The sequence below is a fragment of the Clarias gariepinus genome, chromosome 12, assembly GCF_024256425.1.
Source record: "Clarias gariepinus isolate MV-2021 ecotype Netherlands chromosome 12, CGAR_prim_01v2, whole genome shotgun sequence".
Taxonomy (NCBI): domain Eukaryota; kingdom Metazoa; phylum Chordata; class Actinopteri; order Siluriformes; family Clariidae; genus Clarias; species Clarias gariepinus.
This window is the reverse complement of record NC_071111.1, coordinates 13,274,239-13,293,756: the sequence shown is the minus strand read 5'-3', so window position 1 is coordinate 13,293,756 and position 19,518 is coordinate 13,274,239. Positions and strand designations below refer to the sequence as shown.

The following is a 19,518-nucleotide window of genomic DNA, read 5'->3' as shown; positions in this document are numbered from 1 at the left end:
TTATGTTTATCAGCTCAGTGAAAACAGCCTCAGCAGTACACACAGACCGTACATCATCGTTCAAACTCTGCCGTCTTTTTGTTTTTCTCTCCCTCGATCTCTCTCTATCAGTGACACATACAGAACATGCTAGAGACCAGAGTCGCATGAAATCAGCGATTTAATCTACAAACGTCTAGGTGGCAATTAAGGCAAATCAATTTAATCTTCCGCAGTTTGTTGGAGGCAAGTGTCCTCAAATGTCTAACGCAGACTAGGGGGTTTCATTGAAAAGCATAATTGCTTCCCCACCCCTCCAAGCTTATGAAGATTTTTTCCTGAACCACTGAGGAGCAAGACTTTGACATGACATTGACGTTGTTCTCAGAGCTTTACACGACTCAAGTTTTTCCTACGCACAGCTAACAATTTATCCACAGAGCGAGGGATTCTGCACAAGAGCGAGTGAAAATCATCAGCATGCACATGACCAGTGGTAATGTGGACTCACACCGGCTAGTGGCGATTATGGTGAGTGTGTCCTAGATGTCCACACTGTACCCCATACAGCACCTCTCCTAACTGGTGTTTACATGCTGCTCTTCCATTTACACAACCGGCACAAAGAGTGTTGAGCTTTACACACACACTTTTACAGCTCTTGCACTATTACACTGTTCCAGGACACGAGGTTAACCGGACGACGTAATGATCCAATTTTACAGACGGCTTTCAGCCAGTGAGCATGAAGCAGAGGAGGGATTAATGCGAGTGCATTTACTCGTGGAGGGCTTTTCATGCAGAGCTGCACAGAGCCCCGAATAGTGCTAATGGACAATAAAAGTCTGTGTGCAGTGCACAGAGAGTGCTCTGCCATCGCTGCAGAGAGGAATGGTCATTAACACGTCCCGCTCAGACAGAAACGCGAACACGCTTCTTGGTGGAGGTGACCGGGTCGAGCCGCTGTGGCAGTTTCCCAAAAATCTTCTATTTAAAGCCAGCTTGTTGAAGTGTTAGGAAAAGATAAAGTTTCCATTAAATGGCTTTAAAGCCGTAGTTTGATTCGGTGTGATGTATTTTCCTTTTAAAACAGGGAATAAAAGCTAATGGAACTGTGCTGTCGATAGGTCTGAAAATAAAACAACGAATCCTCAAGCATAACAAACTAATGCCAACTTCTTTGAAATTAATAAACGCCAGCCATTTTTAAATCAAACAAAAGAGAACAGTGTGAAGGAAAACGCTCACATGACGACCATACACGTCCTCCTAGAAGTGACTTTAAGGTGTTTTTTTTTAACCCGAGATATGATGTTTATTACCTTGAAAGAAAGGGAAAAAAAAGGCTGAAGAACCAATTTTCTATTTCAGAGACGCTGAGAACTCTGACTCATCGTTAACGCAAAGCTCATCAGGATATCGCTTATTTTAGTTTAGTAAGTTATAACCACTTTTAATTGATGCTGAACCGCTCTTTATTCTGTATTTTTGAATGAAAGCTTGCGGTTACATTTCTGCACTGTGGATGAGAAGGTGTATTAGTGCTGCACGTTCTCCAGTTTTAATTCCCCTTTTTTAGATGTACTTCCTTGAAAAGTCTCGAGGGTAGACGCCAGTTTTGGCATTTCAGTGAGCGACGGTGCCTGCTGTGCCGTTACTATAGCTCATGAAAAAGTCATTCTGCTCCATCTTTGACTCAGTGTAGTGAGCCTAGACAAGCAGCCAGCTCCGTTCTTACAACCCACTAGTGACCCGGCTGAGGACCTGCGCCCTCCAGGGACAAGCTGATTCTAGCATGACCGCCTAATTCCTTGGCGCTCTCTAGTTAACACTTCTTATTCCGGATACTGAAACAAAAGACACAGAATTGCACTATAGCACTGATTTAATTTGTACTAATCTAACCAGTAAGTCACCAGTGAAATTCAATTAAATTTTATTTTTATACCGCTTTTTTTTTTTTTTTTTTTTTATACCGCTTTTAACAACGGTCACAAAAAATTAAAAAAAATAAACGGTCACGAGGGAAAACTCCCTGAGAGGCCAATAGTGATGGAAAGTTTGGATCATTTTAGTGACTCTCACTCGGAATCTCATTCATTAAAGTAAACAAATCTTTTTTTTAAATCATTTAGTTAATTTTATTCTTTATCAGAAACAAAATTTTTATTTTTAATAAACAGACCTCCAACACATCTACATAGACAAATTCTGGCTATAGTTTCAGTAATTAAAATATTACAATGCAGCTAAGGACATATCATGATAAACAGAATGTGCAGCTCACCTCTTATATCTTTTTGGTCCGAGTCGTTTGTTCTCGTCAAGTGGCTCTCAGAAACTATGCAGTGCATTTCACAGGAAACAAGTCATTCATTCTTTTGAATCAATTGCACTGCATAGGGTCTATGGCAGTCACGTGACAAAAGAACGAACGACTCGGACTAGAAGACTCTGGGGTAACTACTCATTTCTGTAACGGCAAATAACCTACGGAGGTTTTGCCACGCTTTGTGCATGCAATCCCAGGGGGAAATGAACGTATCACTCTCTGAGACTAATCGTTCTTCTGAGTCACGTTAAATACTCGTTCAAAAAGAACAAATCGTTCATGAACGACCCCCATCACTAGATGCCAACAGGAAAAAAACCTTGAGAGAAACCGGTCTCAACAGGAAACCCATCCTCATTCGGGTGATATTAGACAGATATAACAGGGATTCCTTTTTCCAGTGTGATCAGAAAGGTGTTTAGGTAATGCGAGGTCCAGTTTTATTGTTGGAGGCTAATTGAGGGAATTTCAGTCCTAAACTATTGAATGCAGTCACATCAACTGCTTCTGTTTGAGAAAAGGGGCATATGACGTCTACATTGAAACACGATGCACTGTTTTATTTTGTGCAGTATATATATCCAGAAAAAAAGAGAAAAAAAAAAGATAAATAGTACTTACCAGTGCAGACTTGCCGACACCTCCAGAACCGAGGACTACTAACTTGTATTCACGCATCATGCAGTGTGTCCGTTACTCACCTATGGAAGAAGGGGACAAAAAGAGAAAAAGAACAATTTTAACATATTTATCATTTAGTAACAGGAATACACCCAGTACATATTTGATTATAAACTTAAATACAAGCTGCGTATACGCCCCGTTCGTTTTACATCATATGTCTATACTGAAAATCATATCTATTTGAATATTAATAAACATTTTTTTCCAGTTCCTAAGATCCAAAACAAAATGCGTGTGATCAAGCATGCTATTTTTAATTTGTTATAAAAGTGCCAATGTCAGCAGTCATGGGCTGCGTGTTACAGCATGTCGAGTGGAAGTTTGGCTGTCAAACCCGGTAGATTTGCAATGGAAAGTGAATGGCTTGAAACATGCTTTTAAAAGGAAATATGGAGAAAATCTCAATACATTCCTAGACGATGAACAACAATATGCCATAACAAAACATGCAAAAATGAATATTATAATAGACTGTTATTAAAACAAATTATCAATTCATTAGCTTGAAATGGGCCTATATGTGAGAATGTGTGTAACTAATATTATTCGCATCAACAGAGCTACTGCTCCTAACCACATTAGACTGTAAACAGAATTAGAGAAGTATACACGTTTCTATATGCTGAATATAACCATCCATGTTGATAAATCTGAAACATTGCGCCTCTTGGCATAGCGCTCACAATAAATTAAGAGGAACTTTATCACGACAACTGTATTTTTGTCAGTCGGATCTTAATAATCAGGAGTACAGCCGGGTTTCAGCCTGTGTTACCGAAGACATATTTTAGTAAACGTGGAAATGAAAGTGGTCAGTTAATACTGGGATACGATCATAAAGTGACCAGTGTACTAGAAATAACAAATAAAGATACTTAATGTATTTGAATTAGGGCTGTCAATATTAACGAAATTTTAACACACTACAATTTTTTTAAACATTAAAGTGGTGGCTCGGGTGTATATGACTCTAGGTTGTTGATCGGGGTACGAGCCCCGCCGTTGGTGGGTTGCCACGCCCCATACTTTTCAGCCACTGTATGCACTGTATAGATCTTAATTTAACATTTGTTAAATGTTAATGCTTCAGAAATTATAAAACTACGTAATATTTTCTCTGACTAGTTTATCATTCATTTCTTTATTCCAAGTTTATAACACAAGTCAATCTTAGTAATTTAAAATTGTGATCAATTCTAATTAAATCACAGAACATGACTGATTAACTAGATTAAAAAAATTTTTAATTGACTGACTGCACTAACAAAAAATATATAAAACCATTTACCCAAGATATTAAGCCAGTTCAAGTTTCTACAACAGGAATCTTATTTTAAAGCGACAAGTATGACTGTCTGGTATACAGTAGATTTAAAGATACTGTACAAGAGACATAATCTGTCAACTATCAGAAAAAGGCGAGGCCCGCTTCGTTTTAAGATGAAGTGTTAACCTATTTACTCGCTACTAGAGCTGAATGTGTGAAATTTCCGCAAACTGGGTGAGATGCGGACTTTTATGAAGAGCATGATGCAGACTCGCTAGAAAAAGCAGTGACGCGCCACCGCTCTGTGCTCGGTCTACAGGTTACAAATTTATGTCAGGTCTTTTTGGGTTACTGATCAGATAGGAAGGTAGCACCTTAAATACTCACATTACGTGAAGAACACAAATATCTCAGTTAATCGTTTGTTAAAGCACAACGTCGCTTAGCTTAGACACACATTAGACCACAAGCAGACTATCTGGCACTTAGCTATGTTCTCTTTTTTTTTTTCTTCTTTTTTTTACTTCCTTTCTGTTATTCTCCATCTAGCCCCCGCTGCGGTTGTGTTGAGGATGCACCGAGCGTCATGAATAAATGCAACATATACTAATTCAGCCATTGTTGCTCGTCTGATCCTCTCCAGAGCTGATCGTTCATGAGGTTTGGAGGACAATCAGATGAAAAAAGGCCTGCAGATCAGATATGAGTGGCCTTCAGTGGGCATCAGTGCCAGACAGTCTGACGTTGTACCCTCAGAGAGGGGCAATTAAAGAGACGCACACAGGTCTCAAAAAGCCTTGTTACTATCGAGTCAAATTTGTGCGAGACCCCCTCTGTCTGATTGTCCCTTTAAGCTGAGCCTAAATAGCTCCGAACCAAAGAACAAATCATCTGCTGTCGACTAATGCTCTGCTTTCCATTTACATTGGCATGAGGAAGGCAGCGAGTGAGACGCGGGGAGTGGGAGAAAAATGGGTTTGTTCAGGGAAACGAGTTAAACAGAACGGGAAGAAGAATAAAACCCTCTTTTGTGACATGCTCCATAAAAATGCTGGAAAACAAAATGTTCCAGTAACAAGCTAGATGCTGTAATTGTGACAGAGAAATAGTCCATGTGGTATATACACAGCCTGGACCCCTTACCCCACCCAAAATAAATAAATAAATAAAAAAGTCGCTGTTTCAGGAGGGTTAACTCATTGGTCTGCATCAAGCAAAGAAAGCATGAAAATGACGAGTTTGATTAAAAATTGTCCAACATATTATTATCCTGGAAGAACAGTGCTGAGCCGCCGACTTTCCTCAACAAATGTGGAATACAAATTATGAATGACCGTGATCGGGGCTGCATTGTAACAAAACAGAAATAAAACACAGCTATGTTTAACAGTAAACTTCTGAGCATTTTCTCACATAATGTGTCAAGAACTCACAATTACTGGACTAATTGGACAAACAACAAATTAGAAAAAATCTGTTCCAGTCTAGACTAAAGTCTAAAATGAAGTCAGCAGACGACCTGAATGACCACATCAGTGCATATTAAGAAACGTAACATTCTTGTTTTATTCTTGAACCAAACACGTGCACCAGGGCGAATTTTATTTGAAAATATACAGTCTGTGAAATTATTTAGCCAGAAATATATATCTGGAGTTTGTCAATTTAAGTATTTGCTTATATTTTATACATTTTTGAGGTGATAAAACATCGGCATATATCCTCTTAATTAAATCATTCGCAACAATACTTGCTGTTAACCTGTATCCATTTGTTTGAATACGATATAGTACAATTAATAGGTACATACTGCAGTTAAAATCATAATCGCAATCAGTCGGAAACATTGTAATGTCTTTTTTTTTTTTTGCTCCAGTGCAGAGTATTAAGCACTTTTCTTCAAACCAAAAGATAAAAAAAATAATAAAAAATAATAATCACAGGAAGTTCTGGTGAAATAAATCAGTCCTGTTTATGAGCAAATATGACTTATGACACATTGACTTAAAACATCTCACAGCCAATGTTACAATGTTAAAATGTAACAAAATACAACAGCATGGCTACTTTGAAGATTAATATAACAAATCTATATTAATCCTGAGAGAAATTGCTGATTATCACTGACGCACAATTCAACAGTCCTTAATTCTGAGTAATGTAGTTTACCTAAGATGAACTTGAAGAAAAAAAGGCTAGCTTGTGAATCTGAATAACTTTTCAGTAACAAAGCCCGGCATCTTTCCAGTACACCTTGACTACTTGTAGAATGCAAGAAAATGCTGCTTGACTGTTGCAGCAAATATTATGACCTTATTAATAGTCAGAGCTAATTTAGCAGTCCGCCTGTCTTCGAGTGTGGCAGTCTTAGCAGTCTTTATTAATTATTGCATTTAGTAGAGTAACAGGATTTGCTTCAGCTACACTACTGCTTAGAATAAGTGCGTTTATTTTTTTTATTTTTTGCTTTTGAAAACATTTTTAGGCAAAGTGATTCTAAAAAAACATTTGGAATAAAACAATATTTAACTTCTTTTTGTGCAGTGCTGTTTTTTTTTTTTTTCACATCAGGTCATATGGAAGCTGTGACAGAAATCTGCGGAAGAACACATGAACAGTGTGGATAGAGACATAATCAAATGCTCTCATATACAAGATGATGTGAAAGAAATAGCTTGTGACATTCTCAAGATGATCTAAAGCCTCCAGCTCTAGATGTATTAGCAATCCAATCAGAAATAGTAATAAAAGATAAGCATTATTTAATACAGATTAGTGTCATTTGCTTGAAACGTGTATGAGCGTGACTTCAAGGGGTACAGATGTACTCTTGAGTTAAAGAGAAAAACTGGAGAGTGCTATTCTTTAAAGAAAAAAAATAGTAAAAAAAAAATGCTAGTCTTTAAAAAAAATAAAATAAAATAAAATTATGGGTGTTGTGATGTAGAGGACGATTTCCACCACAAAGTTCATAATATTGCACACAGCACACCTAATAGTGTTTTATTCCTCATTTACCACAGCAGTTTATGTTTTTATGTCTCCATTTATAGTTGCATGGAATGGTTATCCCTTATCAAAAAATAAAAAAATAGCAACAAATATTGCTTCCTCAATTCCTGTAAAGCAAGGGACTACAAATAGGAATCACCCATATATATATATATTTTTTCAGATTGTTTCAAGTCTAAACAAACAAATAATGCACTCCTACCGTGTGTGTGAATAGTTTAGAGCGCACCACCTGTAGAATTATAGAGAAATCGCAACATTTGACCACCTTAAATGCAAACGTATTTAAAGGAGCCTTCACATTAGGCAAGATTCCAGGAACGACTGCCGGCCCCCGGGGGAAAGAAAAGAAAGAAAAAAAAATTCCGTGCTTCCTTCCAATGACATGATGATGTCATTGTCTCCATGTAGGTTTGGTTTTCAGATCATATCATGGACCATTTTTTCCAGTGGACCTCCAGAACGACTTGGTCTTACTGATCAGAGTAAACCAGACCTTGGGGTCAAATGTTCTTAAAAAAAAAAAAAAAAAAAAAAAACACACATTCTCGAGGCCCTAATGTGAAAATACCAAGAATTTAAAATTAATTAAAAATCAATCAATCAATAAATGAACAAACAAACACGATTTGAGTGACACACGAACTACCAGACAAGACATTTGCGATACGTAACTGAATTGACTTTTCTCCCTCTTCATCTCTATTGAAGACTCCTGTTAAAAAATTATAAATAAACCGATCGCCTTACAGAAAACTCCACCTCAACAAACAAACTCTTACTGTAAATCTGTCACACAACACACCGTCTTACAAGCCCTTGTGCAAGTTCAACAACTCCTCCTGACCAACCAGAATTGAGAATTTAACAGCACTGGCCATTTACCTGAAGATAAAATGCTCCACAAAAGGTGAACCGTTTTTCTATTGCGGCAGCGAGACAAATACAGAAAGACATGAAATCAGCTTAAAGCAATTTGCCTATAAAAGTGTCACTACTGCAATGAGAATTAACCTAGTGGGTGGCATTGAGTGGGTAGAACCTTGTTCTTTTTTTTTTATTCAGCAACCAGGCTCTCTGAAGTCAGCTTAAAGAAATTCAAGTACCTCTAATAAAAGAAGAATTGACTGAGTAATGGACTATGGATTGACAGTCTTGCTGCATGACCGACAGGTAAATGAGACCCTGATGAGAATTTTTCCGAGCGTTCTCATGTCGAGCAGTTGCGCATACTTTCCCTTACGATTAACAAGTTAAATTATAACAGGAAGTGGTACAAAACCGCCTCATTTCTTGTGGGCTATAAAATGAGCAGTATCAAGGCTTTGCAGAAAATATCACTCATTATCGAAAGAGCTAGTCAGAAACACGCGTATGAGTAAACCAGCAAATAACAAGTGTGTGCATACATGCTAGATTAAGTTCTCCTCAGGAGTAAAGTCACGGAGCACTGATGAGGCAAGATCCGCGTCTTGGGCCTGCTGGCACTTGAAACACTCTTTCAGGCGGCTTTAATCAGAGTTTTCTTCACAAATGAGATATTGGGTTGTAGAGACTGTGCTTGTTTGAGGAGTTTTCACACCACTCATTACTTATCTGATTCGCACAGCACATCAGATAATCCTGATGGCTCTGAGGGTTTTAGTCCATTTAAAAACGTACCACCGCACTCAAACGTCCGTTCTATTCGCTGAAAAATTCATGAATACAATTTAGACTGTGCACGAGCCAAGCAACAAAGACGCCACTTGCAATACTGTTTATTAAGTAATTACCCTAAACAATCCAACAAATCTTATCTGAGAGGGGATGATGCTGAAACTTTCAGGTTCACTTTATCAGTTCTGCTCGTATCAAATCTTCTACATGCATATGGGACAGCCCCCGGTTATGGGAACTGGATCTATGGGAAACCACACACAAGCAAAGGTCAAAAGTTTGTTTATGCAAAAATAAGGAATATGTACGGGTTAGGACTAGAGTTGTGAGAAAAAGTTTGTTTGTAATCGCCATCTTATTGTCAAGACCACTCCCAAGTGCAAACTCGCTCCGTTCACCACAGTGCTGCTGAATTCTCAAGTCAGTTCTGATACAGCTGTAATTTCAGTTGGAACTCAAACTGCACAAACTCGATCTAAATTACACCAAAACCTTTTTTAAGCATAAGGAGAATCATGTGTCAGATTACTGTTTCGCTTAATTAACGAGTTAGACCTTCCATTTTTAAGTCACAGACAGTCTAAGACAGCAGGCCGGGTAATCACATCACCCATAGTTGGTTATTTTCCTGTACGAGCGCACCACATATGCAAAATGTATGAATATTAGAACAGTGTATAATAATAGCAAAAAAAAAAAGGTTACGATATTGAGTTTAAGTTTTATTTTGTGCTTTCTTTTGTTGTGTTTTTTTTTTATTCTTGGCTTGACTACACTGCTGCAGTTCATGCCTTTGCTTATTCCTTATATTGATGTGAAGATTATACTGTGTATGAACCCCTGCTATGTTTTTTTGACTACGCTCTGTTTTTCCCTTTTTAATGTTGATTGGTATTTGATGACATAATATTTTGTAAATAATTGTGTATAACGTGGCTTTGAAGGAGGTCAACGCCATTTTGTTTTCTGTTTTTCTCCTGGTTGTAGTTAATAATGGAGTAACGGTAGGGTCTTGTTTTGCTGTTTCTTTTCTTTTGGTGCAACAGCTTTAGGTGTTTCACTTTGGGAGTAGCTCGAGGGAAATTTGTTTATTATTTTGGCCTTGTCGAGTTCTGAAACTTTTTCAGCCAAATTTTGGGGATTCGCTTATTTTACCTTTGTTGTAAATAAACATTAAACAAAGCACTATCGGTCTCACCCCTTTTTAATTTATTTTTTTATTTTTACCCTTTTTTTCCCTCCTGTTACGGCCCGCCATAACACAGCACAACCTTGCAGATAACGACCATTTTCTGACAGGAATAGGTCACTTCTCTATTCATTTTTGCATTTTCGGTTTCTACTTTGTCCACAACTCACATGAACCCTGTATTCAGAAAGAAACAGCCTCTTTGTGACCTTAGGAATCACGGGGCAGCCTGAACGAGAGCGTTCACACGGACAACAAAGCACGGAAAAACAAACAAAAAAAAACCCACAAGATCCAGGGAAGCTGGTTGAGTTAGTGAGAGGAAAGCTATACTTTAAATCAATAAAATTAAATGCAATGATTCTAGTGAAAATTTTGACATTTCTACATGATGTACAGATTTTGAATCCATCTTTAAAGCAGGGCGCTAAGACCCTGTGGAGGGGTGTTAATAACAGCATCTTTGTAAAGGTCAAATGAAGAGGCATCCCCATGGGGATCGATACAAACTTCTCTCTCACACACACACACAAGTCTGTTATATATAGTCTTACAACACCAGGCTGCTGTCTATGGGGAAAGAGGGGGAAAGCCCAGGAAAGCTGAAACTGAAAGCATTAGAAATCAACATGTAGCATACTGCAAGATCTTCCTCTTTACACCTGCATTCTCTCAGGAGTGATAATCGCACCTTGTGGCATCACCCAGAAGACGACAGGCTCTCTTTAGAGGATGGGGTTCTTCTTAATGTCTTTTTCTTAGCGCAATCATGCCTGTGGCTTGATTTATTACTTTCGTCTACTGTTCAAACCTTCCACTTCGTTCCAGGTACTAATCACGCAAAAATAAAAGCGGTTGAGGACACCAACCTTCCGACTGTTTCTATGGCAACACTGTCAGTATAGCAATTTTAAAATGTCTACCAAACTACAGACACATGGCGTATGACACTAGTGCACTAAAGTGGCCAAGCCATTTAATATTTACTTTGTAGCTCGAGAACAGCTGGGCGAGTTCAGCTAATCCATGATGGGATTTTAATCTAAGGCATGTTTATGAGGTAATGCTATACTTGCAATCCTGCTCCTCTGTTTTTACTTCCTTGTAGTTAGATCAACAGTTAGATCAACATTAGAACCGGATCTCCTCTGTATTATGTTGTCACGTGTTCGTCCGTCTGCTTTAGTCACAGTAAAGTTCTGAAGAATACAAATGTGATGAGATCTTTTGCAGGATTAACATAAAATCACATTTTTATGAATATGACAGAAAACTTTAACCTTTACATGGTCCAAGGCAATTCCTCAGTAAAGAGGATGTATGTCAATAGACACAAGGGGACAGAGCGTACCAGGTGCATTATCTGGAAAGCAGGAGTATCCAGTAAAATCAGCCATTATCGTTACCAGGGGTAGTGTTTATTATGAGAGTGAGTCCTTTCATACTCGGCTCGGAAAACTGCCAAACCCAAGTGGAACGCTACATTACTGCACGTTTTCTCACTACTGCGTACTCTGGAGACTTTTGGACAATGGAAAAGAAAAGAAAAGTGGAAACCCCACAGTACAATCACATGCACAGTTCTTCGATGCTGGATCGTCTTCATGTGTTAAGTAACATTTATGTTTATCACATCAGTGAGTGTGTTTAGTAAGTGGGAGGGATCCATGTCCGACTGTCATTAAGATCAGAACATGTTGAGGTCACAATCACACCCTCATACACTTAATACGGTGAAGCGTTCATGTCATACCGGGACTTTTGAGTGAGCAGATGGGGCATCAAACAACTTTAAGAGAACAGTCAGGCAAACACCTGCTGGTGTTATTTACTCAACACTACTTAATAAACATAGACCCACCATTTTTTTTTCTTCTGAACAATAAGGTCAGAGTTTCACCTAGTGTTAATTTCGTCACCAAAAATAATGATGAAAAAACATTCGCTGGCGAACTTTTTTCCTGTGACTAAGACGGGACGTCGCAGATATCAATGAACAGGGACAGTGATGCAATCAGCATGAAATATCGTTGACGAAATAGAGACAAGACTAAAATGGGTTTAAAAATATCTAATAAAACAACTTTATTTTAGTTAACATTTAACTTTCGTTACAATCCACTGCAATACGGTGTTCATTCATTATGCTGCATATCAGGAGTAGTTTGCGCGTGCAGTGACGGGACGTTACAAGCTCGGTCAATCTTTAACTCTTCGCTGTCACAGCAGCATCACTCAAGGCGATATTTGGGCCCAGTTTCTTTATACTGAATCGCTGAAAAATACTGAAAAAGCGTCGGTGTGTAGTAATATGACATCGGAGGGGAAACGGTGGGGGGCAAAATAAAATACCACAAACCTGAGGAGACATATCAAGGCAAACCATAATAATCACCCAGTTGTACAGCCTTTTGTGGTAATTATGTTACCACTTAACATAATTATGTTGTGATGTATTTTATTTTATAGTCAAATCATTGCCAAAAACATTACTCTAATAGGTTAGCAAATGATTGTGATTTATAGGAGCTACAGTATCCCTACAACAGTCCAGATGTGTAAATTCATCTTTAAAAAAAAATTATAATAATAAGTAAAAACACTGTATTAATACATTTATTGTTTTGTAGTTAAAAAAATATGTACAGGAAATTTAGCAGTTGCTGTGATGGGTAAAAATAATATAATTAGCTGAAAACATCAGCTGAAAAGATACATTTTAAAATGTTAAGATAATCATTTAGTTAAAAAATAAATAAAATGTTTTTGGCTAGATTAGATTGACGGTAGGATTAATTAATAATAATAATAATCTTGACTTGACTAGACTAAAATACTTGGAGGTTCTTTCGACTAAAACTTGACTAAACAAAAATAGGATAAGACTAATTAAATCTGATAAAAACTAACAGGGACATTTTTCCCGGGACTAAGACTAAAATTTTAAATAGCCGACAAAATTAACACTAGTTTTACCCACTTATTTTCTATTGAATTCACACATCAAATTTTATCTTGATTTAGTCATCATGACGTGGAAATAGTCTCTACCACAAGCACCTTTTACACTTTCTACATCCTTTTCCCTTCATTGAAGTGACGTTTGTGCCAAATATATTTTATTCACAATTGGTCTGATGACCGCTTTAGCTGAGAGAGTTAAAAAAAAAAAAAAAAAAAAAAAAAAAAAACAGTTCTCACATCTCCTGGGTAATTATGGCAATGAGTTACTAATCGGAAAATACTACAGCTAAACCATAGACTTTGGCAACTCTGTGCAAATTGTCCCAGATCATTTGCATTAGACTTGTGACGGATGCGCTCACGTAGGAATTTCTTGACGTGCGCAAACAGCTAAAAGGTGCTATGATGTAATGTAAAGTATGTTTAGTATCTGTACACATTCACATCCTCAAAGACTGGAAACTACTGAAAGTTTGTACAAGCATCAGATTAAACTAATGCTAAATGATGATACAACGCAAAAAAAAAAAATCAACCATTAAAAAATCTAAATGTGATCTAATTTATAGACTGTGACAACAATAAAAAAAAAAATTTGTTAGTAGGCATGTTTTGATTTACATGTTGATGTTCCCATGGAATCACTTCAAAGAAGATCTGGGTTACATCACCGAGAAACCAAATTCCAAGTCGCTGAAAACTGTATACTGCACAGCTGTGCTACACTCATGCTATGACCTACGAAATGGACATTACACATTACAGTGGGTGGAGTACATGACAATATTTTGTATTTGCTCTTGACACATATTCAAGCGCTCTCATGGTACAGGTGCAGAGGACAGAAACATGCATTTATTCATCGAGGGTATAAAAACTGTATAAAAGGACACCGATATGAGCATAATCTCTCCTACTTGATGAGGCCAATCCAAGGAAACAAGCAGCGCTTAGGCAATCTATCCGACAGCTAAACAAGTCTATCCTGAGAGCTGACAGAAAAAGCAGAGAAGCAGCAGACTCGGATGAAGCGATCTCACAGAGCAAGCCCTGAACAAGCTGCTCAGCTGACATGTGCCAGTAGTCAGCTGAGCTCTGAAGGAGAAGCACGTATCAGTGCTGAAGCAGCCTGGGCATGTTAAAAGGACTGGCATGAGGCATTACTGGCATTAGCAAGAGGGCGGAGAAGGGGAAGAGAGAGGGAGAGAGAAAGAAGCGGGCTGCAGCTCAGCTCACACGCATGCATCAGACAGAAAGCAAGAGTGAAAGAGAAAATGCAAATTACCCAGGTTGAAACACAGATAAGGTGTAAAAGTCCACAACCTCTTTTGGCCCTGACATTTGCGTGACGCCTTACACTGAACATTCAACCGATTGCCTGTAGTTTCCTGTGTCTTTGCCCTGAGCCTAATGATACTCGGTTTCTGGGAGAAAAAAACCCAGATTGGAGGTTTAATGTCACTTTGACCCCGGCTCGTTATGTCTTAAAGAGGAACTACAGCCATTTTTCATGTCTTATTATTCAACCCAGGATGTGCTAATCTCTGGTCTAGGTTGAGCAAGCAGACAACGCATCCAGAGTTTCAATAGATATGTTTTTTAAATTCATTCATTTATCGACCTGAGAAAAAAGAAACTCCATTCCTACTCACTTTCTTTAAAAGAAAAACTTTTCACTTTTGGTATGTTTCCAGAGTCGGAATAATAAAGCATATGAAAGTAATCATGAACTAATCTTTAGTTCTAATGTTAGGATGCTTACATGCGAGCTAAACAGCGAGTAAAAATAAACATGTTAGCCAGACTTGTATAAATGTCTCAACGTCTGGCAAGAGAACGTCACGAAAGTCAAAGACATTCTGCCTTTTTGTCAAGGGTGCAAACATATGCTTTATCGCTAGAGACGTTATCAGCAGTGGATAAATATCATGGCTACGTAAAGTCACTGCTCGCAACGAATCAAGCACTCGCCATTTTCCATTGTGTATAATAATGTACATAATCAGCCTGTCAGAGTTAATTAGGCCTCAGGGCAAGCAGAAGCTGGGACTGGGCTTCACTTCACTTTCCTTTTTTCAGAGGACTCACTACTACGTTACGATTTGTCCACTCCTATGCAACATAAGACAGGCAGAAATGTCAGATACTGTAATTGCATTTGCAGCAGTCTCACCTTGGTGAGATCGAGATGCGCAGACACATACTTTGGTGAAAATACAACTCAACTAAGTACCGACACAGGAAGTCAGAGGACACCAGAGAGCTCATTCCACTATGTTATATTAAAGCTGTAGGAAGCCGATAGAAGCTGGTATGGAGAAAGGAAGTGGGATCCCATTTTAAAATTTCAGTCTTATCATCAGACTAATTCGTTTACAGATGCAAGTTAAACACTAGATTAAATGGGTTTGGGTTTAAATATGGAAATTCCGATGCACATGTTCCCAACTCTGGTCCCGGACTATCCAGTGTCCTGCCAATTTAAGCATTTTCACCGCTTTCAGGCGCTAAGCTATGTTGCAAGTTTTAAAAGTGAACATTACTTTTTTTTTTGCAAAACATACATTTGGAGCTCTGCTATTAATCAGTATTATCGATGAATTCAAATTTATGGATTATTTTAAAAGTCGCAAAATGTAAATGGCGGGACCAGAATATTTGAATATTAGTTTGAAGGGATGGCAATCGATTTTTTATTTTGAGATTCGAATATTCCGAAAAAGAAAATTCGCGCTTGAATGACTAGCCCTTGCAGCAAACTTGTGTCATGCACACTCGGTCCGCGACCGGCACTAGGACTCGGAAATAATACGGTTGCGAACCAGGAAGCATAAAACGAGACAAGGCGGCACATCGCTCAGTCATTGGGTTTGCCCATGGCGCTTTGGACGCTTTTGCCGAGTGTGTGTTAATAGGACGCAGGTTAAATTGTTTTTATCCTTTGCTCCCCATTTGAGAGAGTCCTTAAAACAATCGCGTGATTATCCTGCCTACTCGTGTTATTCCGCGTTTGGGTTTACCATCCACGCTACAAAGGGCTAACTGCCAAAGCTACGTTTTCTGGTCTACTCAGGTTAGTTCATGACAACTTGCCTGTATCCATATTACACAAAAATGCGAGAGAAAAAAAAAAAAAAAAAAAAAAATGCACTCCCTTGCGTCCGCAGCAGTTGGATGAACGGTTCTAGACATAAAAATGCAACAGACAGAGACACACAGAGATTCCTGCCTTTATTAGAGATAAGAATATATTCAGCCCCCTCCCACCAAAGCTTTAAATATTCGATGTTAATCACTACCGAATACTCAAAGCTCAAAAAATGGTATTCGGACCAGCCCTAAAAATTTGAGATGCAATTAATAGGATATATCGCCCAAGCTCTACATAAGACGGCAATGAAATCACAATGAAGAAGGCTGCAACATGTTCGAACAGGTCAAGAGGTCACTCATTCCTCCAGTCACAGCGTTTCACTGGTTACATAACAGGCAGAGGTGATTAATGGTGACTCGTCCAACAAGGCCACCTCATGGCAAGCTCTCTTTTAGAGGCATGCTCTCACACAGACTTGTGCATGCACACACACACGCACACAACTTACACAGCAGTTAATTGGCACACAGAGTATACTGGCCAGCGGTCAGTACTGGATTATGGTTACAGAGGTGGGATATACCGGCGTATTTCTGACTAAAATAAAGAGGGATCCCCATCACACGAGCCAACCTGACGAATCCGAGACACGCTATTCCCCAATCAATGAAGTCCTGTCACTGTCGAACTGGCCAACAGCTGAGCCCATTACACTTCTCTCAACCCCTCATTTCCATCCAAGCAGCCCTTGCTGGATCCCAGGCAGCAATTAGACAAGCGGATGCTCACCAGGATGGAAGCTTTATGCACAGGGAGATGAGAGCGGACCCTGCTGCTAGGAAGTCAACAGAGGCCAAGCCCCACATGGTCTTAAAGACCCCCCTTGGTGTTTTCTGGCGCTATTGACCCTCTGGCTCGCAGTGCCAGAGTCGCAGAACGCCTCTTTAATGAGGAAGGGGGGAGGGCCAGCTGTTAAACCATCGCTGCCTCGGGCCAGGTGGGGTGGCAATAAATATGCAAGACGATCGCGGTCACCAGGCAACAGGAGGAGCAACAGGATTGGAGAAAGGAGACAGACAGAAAGGAGGCTGGAGAGGAAAGGAAGTGACCTAACAGCAGGAAGGGAGGGGTTTAAAGTTACGCCTTATTCACTGACGGAGGATCAAGCGCTCTCCAGACAGACAGCCTCCGTCTTCTTTCAGGCTTTGCGCAATGCATCTTAGGCGCGGCAAATGCTTGATGCTGGATGTCTCAACCAGCACAGTACTCTGACTGCTACCATCATCACCACCACTACCACCAGAACTTTACTCTGTTCATGCTCCACAAAGGCTGCATATAAAATGCATCCAGTATCCTAGACCATGAGAACGTGTCATTGTTCCAGTGAAGAAAAGACTTTGAAAGGTTTTGCAATGGCGACAAATTATAAAGTCGATACAAGAAAGGCTCACACTACCCAGCGTCTCAGGCTCTGCCACAAATGAGCTATGATGCTCCCTAACCCCATAACCATTTGTCATGTCCGTCGAGACAGGCACTGTCTAGCTCCAAGTAAATAAAGAAAAATGCATGAGCATACCGTATCAAATAACACACAAGTTAGGACAACAAAACGCTAACACACATCAGACTAGAAAACAGAAAAAAAAAGGGATTAGATATTAACAAGCCCGACACCTATTACACAAAAAAATATGTATATGGTTCCTTAATATTTTTTTCTAATCGTAATTGAATGTGAACTTGCGTTAAGCAACACTACAAAGGCCAGCCGAATTGTGCAAATGTGTAACGAATGGGGTAAAAAAGTTACGCTTTCAGTAACCTATTCTTTTTTTTTTTTTTATGTATTATGGCCAAATAATTTTTTGAGACATTATAAAAGGTCATGACTGTAAAGGAGAAATGGGTCTACTCAACACAGCCCAGGATTACATCTATAGGGGTGTCACATTAAAGCTAGCCCGGGGGGGAGGGGGGTTGGGTGTCGGTCAGTTTATCACCTCCCAATTTGTCATTCCCTAATAATAAATGGAAGATACAGTATAGCTGTCAGGGATGAATAAACTATTACGGTAGAGAAGAAGACACTGAAATGCAATTCAGGATGACGTGTTTTTTTTTATGCATCTTGGAAACCTGGAAACGACAGGACAGATTCTGAATAATTCACCGTGTTACATTTGGATCACTGGTAATGCTAAATGGTGGAGGAAGGGTGACCGAGAGTGTGCCCTGCACAACCTGTGAATTCCCCAGGCAGCGGGCAGCTAAATTTTCCTTTCCGCAGACACTCTGGGGCCTGACTTCATCACCCACACCAAACTCACACTGGCCCTGGACTCCGAGCTCATGTCTAAGCAGCTAGCGTAGGCACAACATGATACGGCCGAACAAGAGACGAACACATGGCTTTCTTTCTATCTGAAGTCCTTTAAAAATCTTTGACTCCCCAAATACACATTTCATATGGAACGCTGTCACACACTTGGTCTTAGCAGTCCAACCCGCTTGCTAAACCTTTTCCGTCAATCGACAGCCAAGGATTTTCCACTTAGGCACTTGGATTATTTCCACATTAGAAATGGTGACATCTCATCTGTGCAGTGCCTACACTATGCATTATAGCCTGGAGGTAAAAGCCCAGTTGTATGGTATTGCTCCTGTACAGTTTTAAAAAATGCAAAAAGAAAGCCCATGAGACAAGCAGCGCAAATCAAACATTCAACTTAAAACCTAGACACTCCTCGCCAAACATTGTCCACACTGGACTGAGAGATTTAATTCCCAGCTCTGCTCCACCAACTTGCGCGACTTTCAGGCGTGATAAATATCTTCCCATCTAGTAAAGCACACATCCACTGAATACCTGCTTAGTTTTTCTGTCCAATAGTGTTCTATAGGAGCGTAGTTATCCTCTTTTATTCCTTTGTGTTTTCCAGTTATTAATCCTTGAACAGCAGAAAAGAAAAAAAAATAATAATTCTATAGGCCTGTCTTGAGGGTCTTCCATGAATGAGAACATGGGCGTAGGCCCCACTTTGGCGAGAGGAGGTCTGAATGACGACATGCTTAAAACATTTTTTCCAAACGTTTAACGGTGGGGGGAAAAGTTTTAGCCCTGAGAGTGTCTGGTCTTAGATCATCTTTGGACAAAAAGAACAGGCAAAAGACATGCGACTATGTAGAATCATCCACTCAGGAGGGTGCAAATCTGTAGAAACATCTCAGTAAACTTATCACACAACCACAAGGCATATTGAATGTAATTGTCGCCAATCAGGCTCAAAATGTGAAACGTGCACCATGTTCTTTCTAGGCGACAGCTCAACGCT

General features: G+C 39.3%; 1 protein-coding gene across 3 annotated transcripts in view; it reads right to left on the bottom strand.

Annotated features, from left to right (window-relative positions):
• Window positions 1-19,518, bottom strand: part of rap1b (RAP1B, member of RAS oncogene family) — a 55,417-nt gene that overhangs the window by 18,231 nt on the left and 17,668 nt on the right. For all 3 annotated transcript variants that reach the window (XM_053508541.1, XM_053508542.1, XM_053508543.1), the window contains exon 2: window positions 2,933-3,012. In XM_053508541.1, the coding sequence (XP_053364516.1) occupies window positions 2,933-2,992 (60 nt within the window). In that variant the 5' untranslated portion in view covers window positions 2,993-3,012. The remainder of the gene's footprint in view (window positions 1-2,932; window positions 3,013-19,518) is intronic.